At 55.5% G+C, this 7,076-nt stretch overlaps 1 protein-coding gene across 3 annotated transcripts in view; it reads right to left on the bottom strand.

Annotated features, from left to right (window-relative positions):
* The window catches only part of SFXN5 (sideroflexin 5), a 108,104-nt gene extending 101,576 nt beyond the window's left edge, over positions 1–6,528 (bottom strand). For 2 of the 3 annotated variants that reach the window (XM_074903690.1, XM_074903689.1), the window contains exon 1: positions 6,425–6,528. In XM_074903690.1, the coding sequence (XP_074759791.1) occupies positions 6,425–6,481 (57 nt within the window). In that variant the 5' untranslated portion in view covers positions 6,482–6,528. The remainder of the gene's footprint in view (positions 1–6,424) is intronic. The other variant, XM_074903691.1, reaches the window with a different exon arrangement.
* Between the last annotated feature and the right edge of the window lie 548 nt (positions 6,529–7,076).

Genomic DNA, 7,076 nt, shown 5'->3' on the forward strand with positions numbered 1-7,076 from the left:
CAGTGTTACTCTTTTGCTGTATATCATACACAAACCACTTTCTTTCCCCGTACCTCCTTTCTGACCATTTCTCCTCCACCCTTTCTCCATCATTCCACGCTAATTATCATCTAATAGCAGGAAAACAAGGTATTTCCACCTCCCCCCAAGGTTTGAACTGGACACACCAACTCCGCATCCATCCAGCGGACCAGGAGTTGTCAGGACAAGTGACCAGGGTGAGAGGATCAAGCCCTGGGGCACAGGAACAGCCAGGCATGGCTCAGCACACCAGCAGCCCCACACCACACTGCAGGCAACCAAACTCTGATTTAAGTGAGAATTCAGGACAGTTCCAGTTAAACAGGATCATTTCCAGCTCTGGCTATCATACTCATGCAAGGGATGGAGCTTGCAAGACACCCAGAAGTTTGACCTTCACCTCCCAAATAACCATCCACGATCTTTTTTTTTTTTTGCCATTTTCTTCCTGTAACATCTGTGGTAGTAAACAGTTATCTGGAAGAAAACCGAAAAACACAAATTTCCTGTGATTAATCGCGGCTATTTTGGGACCACTTCTCACCAGCCTGCAAGCAAGATGAAGTTCTGCAAAGCGGCTGGGAATATTAATTCCTTGACATGGCACAGCAGTTCACGGCGAGCGCATCACAACTCCGGCTCGTTAAAGGGGCTGTGCTGGGGACCACGCGCCATCCAGCTGACTCCGAGGGAAGAACTCGAAGGAAAACGACTCCTTGGAGACTCCAGAAATTGGAGGAAAGGCAGCGAAAGAGGTGAGTGACCATTAACAAGCACTTGCTTATCCCCTTAAAGAGAGGTCCTTTAAATATGTGCTGGGCCGCCCTGGGAAGAACAGGAGATATGCGCAACTTTACTGAGTTAATTACAGCGAGATTTTTAAAAGGATTTAATTAAGCCAGAGCAAAAGGCATGCAGGCTTGGGTTGTTTTTTTTTTTTTTTAGCTAAAAAAATCAGGCTTACGTCAGCGTTAAATTAATTAGGAAGAGATTTAAGCTAAACCAGACCAAATTAAGAAAATTCAAGCCACTAAGCAATAGAACTCTGGCAAGGTACGGCCGGACAGTGGAGCTGTGTAATTGCACACATGTTTGTGGACCAACCCTTTACAAGTTCAGGCTAAAACTACAGATTTTCAGTCCTTTGATGCTCACAGTGTGACTTTACAATAATAAAGGGCCAAGAGTCTGTCGGGGAGTAGCTCCTGCATCTCAGCAACTTCAGCCCCCTGCAGTGACAGGTCGTGAACGTGAGCACAGCCAGGGAGCAGCAAGGAAACCTCCCACCTGCGTTACGTGGAGCAGTAGGGACTTACGTCTTGTAGCACAAGACACAAACAAACAAACTCCCTGTGTAAAACCCAATCCTGGCTTATAGAGATGTAAAAAAGCCAACGGATGGCTTTTTTGGCAGGTTCTCTGAAGTTAAGAGAGAAACATCAAACTCAAAGGTGTCCCTACTCCCTCCTCTTCTCCGCAATTTGATTTTAAGCATGTGTTTGCAGGCCCCCGTATGGAATCAACAGGGTCAGCGCATCTTCAGGGCTCAGAAAGCCACGCTTGGCGACTGCAAACACCATTTACCATAAACCAACCTCATCTCAAGTCGTTTGTATGTGCTGGGCTGGACCTGCACATACAACGAGTTAAAGCAGTTATGACCCAACCTCAAACATTTGTGTCAGCACTGGCGTGGCCAGCAGGGACAGGGAAGGGATCTGAGCCCTGGGCTCGGCACTGGGGAGGCCGCCCCTCGGGGAGTGGGTTCAGTTTTGGGCCCCTCACCCCAAAAAGGCCATTGAATGACTCGAGCGTGGCCAGAGAAGGGCAACGGAGCTGGGGCAGGGTCTGGAGCACAGGTCTGCTGGGGAGCGGCTGGGGGAACTGGGGGGGTTCAGTCTGGAGCAGAGGAGGCTGAGGGGAGACCTCCTGGCCCTCTGCAACTCCCTGCCAGGAGGGGGCAGAGAGGGGGGATGAGTCTCTGGAGCCAAGGCCCCAGCGCCAGGCCCCGAGGGAATGGCCTCAAGCTGCCCAGGGCAGGGTCAGGCTGGCTCTGAGGAAGGATTTCTGTGCAGAAGGGGCTGTTGGGCGTTGGAATGGGCTGCCCAGGGCAGGGGGGAGTCCCCGGGATCCCTGGGGGGGTTGAAGAGTCAGGCTGAGCCAGCGCTGAGGGATCTGGGGGAGTTGGGAACAGTCAGGGGGAGGGTCATGGTTGGGCTGGAGGAGCTGCAAGGGCTTTTCCAACTGAGAGGATTCTGTGATCCTCCCACAGCCTTTCAAGAAAATCCCTTCTCCATAATGATCCCCCTTTAGGAGAGAGGAGTTTCATTCACTTTTTAAAGCGGAGAATAACATCACACAAGCAGCACGAGGCGAAACTTCTGTGTTAATGTCACGACACGGCTCTGGTTCCTCCTGCTGCCTGTCCCAGGGCTTTCAGCAATCGGAGTACGCAAGCAGCGACCCACTGAGTTCCTGAGAGGCGTATCAAATCAACAGCCTCTTCATCTGTCTGTTATTACAAGGGTTATCCTGGACATAGGAGGCATGTCGTTTGGCGAAGGGGGGGGCTAAAAAACCCTGTCTGTGCTTTAAACTTAACAGAGTCAAGTATACAGAGAGCAAGAAATAATGATTTGCAGCACTAATAATGTCCTTATAAGACATTTCTGAGATTAGGATGTGCTGAGTTCCAACATTTAAAATATCTGCAAGGCCAAGCTCTGACAACAGCACATCTCTAGCCATGCTGTTGATATCGCAGGCACAGAAATGGCGTGTTTGGCCAACAGAATAAAACAGCCTAAGCACACCATGTACTCCATGACCGTACGTACATGCTGAGCTGTTCAAGGGATAAAAGATGCTTACAGTTCTGGGTTTAATTCCCTCTCCTCCCCTTGAAGGATCTAAGAACTGTGACTTTTTTTGTATTATTTCCGACTTTGCAAAGAGGACAAGGCATGCTCAGGAGTTCTTGCAGAGATGACCACCCTCAACTTCAGATGGGAAGGAAGTCAGCTCAGTTCTCGTTTGGTTTCCCCTGTGCTTGCAGTCCTCTCACACTAGCCAACACAACTTCGTGTTACTTTTTAGAGGGCTGACCCCAATAAAAACCACCAGTTTAACTGGCACAACCTTCCCCCAGCAGTTAACACCCCTGGTTAGCAATCAGTTACAACCACACCTTATTTAGACCCTTACTGGAAAGGTTTTCTCAGCTCTTCTGAGAGAAAAAATTGCATTTATTTCGACCAGGGTAAATGTCTGGGCTACAGGCAAAGACCTCAGAGCACTGGGAACACATATTTAGTGCTCTGGCTCTAAAAGGAGGAGCACTTAGCAAATCCCTAAAGGGGGAGGAAGGAAAAAAAAAAAAAAACAAAAGTATTCCTAACAAGTTAGAACTACTTGTCAGAAAATTAAGTTCTTATCACACATTCTCAAGCCCAATGTCCTCATTTCTTCTTTTACCTAAAAATAGGCTGCTTCCACTGGGAGGCAGAGGCTCTTTCCAGCAAAGAAACAACAACAACAAAAAAGGTGACTCGACAGAATGCCTCTTGCCTAAAGATCAGGAAAAAGAAGTGAACTGCAAAACACGGGGGGGGGGAAAGGGGAATTTAATAACTCCAGAGGTGGGGATGGACCTCTCCCGCCTGCTGTCCTAAATTCTGCTCAGCCACTTTCCGGGAGCTCAGGGCCACGGCAGGGGAAGGAAACCACCGTGTCTCCTCTGAACCAAATCCCCAGGCATCTGAGTTTGTTCTCCAAGGTTTTTGTTCCTAACACATAACTTTTCCTTGTTTCCCCCCCCCGCAGGGACAAAGATGCTTAGCACAGCTCCCTGCATCTCTCCCAGCCCCAGTTTTAGTCAAATCTCCCCTTAAATAGCCCCAGTCCTCCTCCCAGCCAGCATTTCAGAGGAAAAGTAAATGCTGTCATCACACTGGGCCACGTCTAGAATTCAAACAGCCACCCGAAGCGTCACTAATCCTTTCCAAAACAAGTAAGGCACCCTTTGTCAGCTGGGCTGCTAAAGCCCAGATCTTATAAACATATAAAACCCTGCAACAGGCCACTGAAAGAATGGGAAAGGCTGACAGCTATGAGGGAAAATGCACCGAAGAGCTGCTAGAAAAGGATTGTGGTGTTTAAGGTCTGCTGATCCCTTGGGCTCACCTAGGTGTTGTTACCCAGCACTGGAGACTGAAGTTTGGTAGCAAACAATACGGGAAATAAATAACCATAACTGTCTGACCCTGAGATGAAGGACCTCGGCTCTGCCAGGTCGGGCGATGGGATGTGGTTGTAGCACTGATGGGTTTGGGTCAGGCTGCTCTGTCCCAGCTTGAGCAGAGCCAACTGGGTGTCCTAAGCCCCAGCGGCCTCTAGCCTCCCTTGCTCTGTGACCCCACAACACTGCTGGACCCCAGACTGGTCTTAACACATGGGTAGATGGAGCAGGAGAAAGCAGGGGAGCACGGGGTGAGAGCTGGCAGGACACCAGCACCGTGACCCATTCTACAGCTCCCACTGGGCCTCCACGCTGCTTTGCAGAAAATTTTACACGAAAAGGAATAAAACCACTACAGAAGAGAAGGGGAATGATTTCTGATGCTTGGTGTGACCCTCTGGCAAAGCACCCCCGAAGCATCCAGTCCCAAGGGTGCTTTTGTCAACGGGCAACCCTCACCCTGAATCCAGCCGGCGGTGGAAACGCACCCGTCTCATCTCCCAGGAGTGGCAGCGAGGAGAGAGGACGTCTCCGCTCAAACGCGCACGCAATCATTAACATCCTGCCATACCCCTCGAAACATTTTCTAAATGTTGCTACAAGTGACAGTCGCTCCTTAATGAACAGAACGCACCGATTCTGTGCCTGACTCGCTGCCAAGTGTGCCTCGAATCATCTGTGGTGTCTAGAAGGGAGTAGCGTCTCCTCCTCCTCCTCCTCCTCTCCTTATTAAAAAGCTTCATCTCCCCAGCCTGAGCATCCCTCGGCTCACGCAGCCGAGCAGGCTCCCGGCGCGGGGAAGTCACCCCTTCCTTGCTGTGGGGGAAATCTGTTGCTCTGAGGTCCCGCCACAACCTCCCGAACAGGGATAAGGCAGCGGGGAAAGAGGCATGTAGATCCACCACCCGAGAGCTGGCTCCCCACGGGAAATCAGCAACCGGACTTCTCAGCAACCCAAACGGGTGGCTTCGGTCAAGCCAAGCTCTGCGAGCTGCAATTAACAAGTCAGATGGTTGGCAAACAGCAGTCCCGTACAGATTTTGTGCGGATGGTGGGAAGAGAGTCTCCTTGGAGATTGCCCCAATAGTGGCGGGGGGTACACACCTATTAATGAGCAGACTCCTGCTACTCGTTCTTGATTCGGTAATTGCAACGGCTCGTTCCTCTCCAGAGGAGCCCTAACCAGCTCACGAGCCACGGAAGGAGGTTTTATGAACTTCTGTCAGCCTGACACGGCTCCATGAGAATGAAGAGCGGTCCATTGTGCCATGGCCGGGAGCCTGTGGGGCGCTTGTCAAGAGAGGCTGTGGAAGGCGGCAGCGGGGCCGAGCTGCTCTGACTCCTGCACTGGCTCTCCTCACCTGGGAACGGCCACTGTGGGCCGCAGGCCTTCCTCACCCTTCCCCGGTCATCGGGTACCGAGGACGGGGCGGCTCTGCCAGGCAGGTGCTGCTTCCTCACCTCACGCGTTGCTCCTAACCCATGTTTCCTCGACGGCCCCCTCAGACACCCCACACGACGCCATTTCCCAAGCATCAGCCCTTCCCCAACTGCCACCCCGACCGCGTGGAGGTGGCTGAAGGGACCTCGCAGCTCATCCAGTCTGTTGTGAGGTGGCCAAAGCACCCCACCGGGAGCGGCCCTGGCTCCCGGCCCCCCCAGGGCTCCCTGCTGCCCCGGAGGCCCCGCTCCCTCCCGGGGCAGCTCCTCACCTCCCTGCAACCTTGGGCCCGCCGCCACGCCCGCCAGGGCAGGGCCCAGCCCTCACCACATCCTACCGCGGGGGGAAGGGGTGGGCTGGGGAAAGGCCGAGGCCGCGCCGTGCGCTGGCGCCCGGGACCCCCCCACACCCAACCCCGCTGCCCTCGAGCGGCGGCCGCGGGGCTCGAACCCGCGGCCCAGGGGCACGGCGGGACGCGCCAATCACCGCCCGCCGCGGGAGGCGCCGCGGGGCGGGGGGCGGTGGCTCTGAGTGACAGCCGCGCGGCCCAACGGCAGGGGGGCTGCGCACCAATCAGCGCGCGGCGCTGGGGGGGGCGGGAGGAGAGGGGGTCTCTCCTTACCCAGAGGAGGGGGGGGGGGGGGGGTAAACGATGCCGCGTAGCGAGATGGGGGGGGGGCAGCTCCCGCCGCCGCTCCCCCTCCCGTCCCGCCCCCCGCCGGTACCTGCTCGAAGCGGGGCTTCCCCAGCTGGAACGGGGGATAGTCCGCCGGTTCCGCCATTCCCTTCGCGCGCCGCAAGCGCCACTTTAAACAGCCTCCCCCGCCGCCCCGGGCCCGCCCCTTGCGGCGCCGCCCCGCTGATTGGCCGAGGCCAACCGCAGCTGCCGCGGGGCACGCCGGGAGATGCAGTCCGAGAGGCGGCGGGGCGGGGCCGCCGACACGGGGCGGGGCCGCCCCCGCCAGCCAATGGGAAGGGCGCGGCGGCGCGGGGCACGACGGGAAATGTGGTTTGGCGGGAACCCGAGGGGAGCCCCGAGGCAGGAGCGGGGCGGGGCGAGGGCAGCGTGAGGCCGAGGGAGCGGCAAAGGGCTGGGGTAGCGCTGGGCCCCCCGCGTGGCGTCAGGGCTCTGCAAGAGCCACGCACCCCTGCCTCCGCTGCCGCTTCCCCCTTACTTTCACAGAATCATCCCGGTTGGAAAAGCCCTTGCAGCTCCTCCAGCCCAAGCATGACCCTCCCCCTGACCGTTCCCAACTCCCCCAGATCCCTCAGCGCTGGCTCAGCCCGACTCTTCAACCCCTCCAGGGATCCCGGGGACTCCCCCCTGCCCTGGGCAGCCCATTCCAACGCCCAACAGCCCCTTCTGCACAGAAATCC

Source organism: Athene noctua, chromosome 4 (genome assembly GCF_965140245.1).
Source record: "Athene noctua chromosome 4, bAthNoc1.hap1.1, whole genome shotgun sequence".
In the NCBI taxonomy this organism is placed as follows: Eukaryota; Metazoa; Chordata; class Aves; order Strigiformes; family Strigidae; genus Athene; species Athene noctua.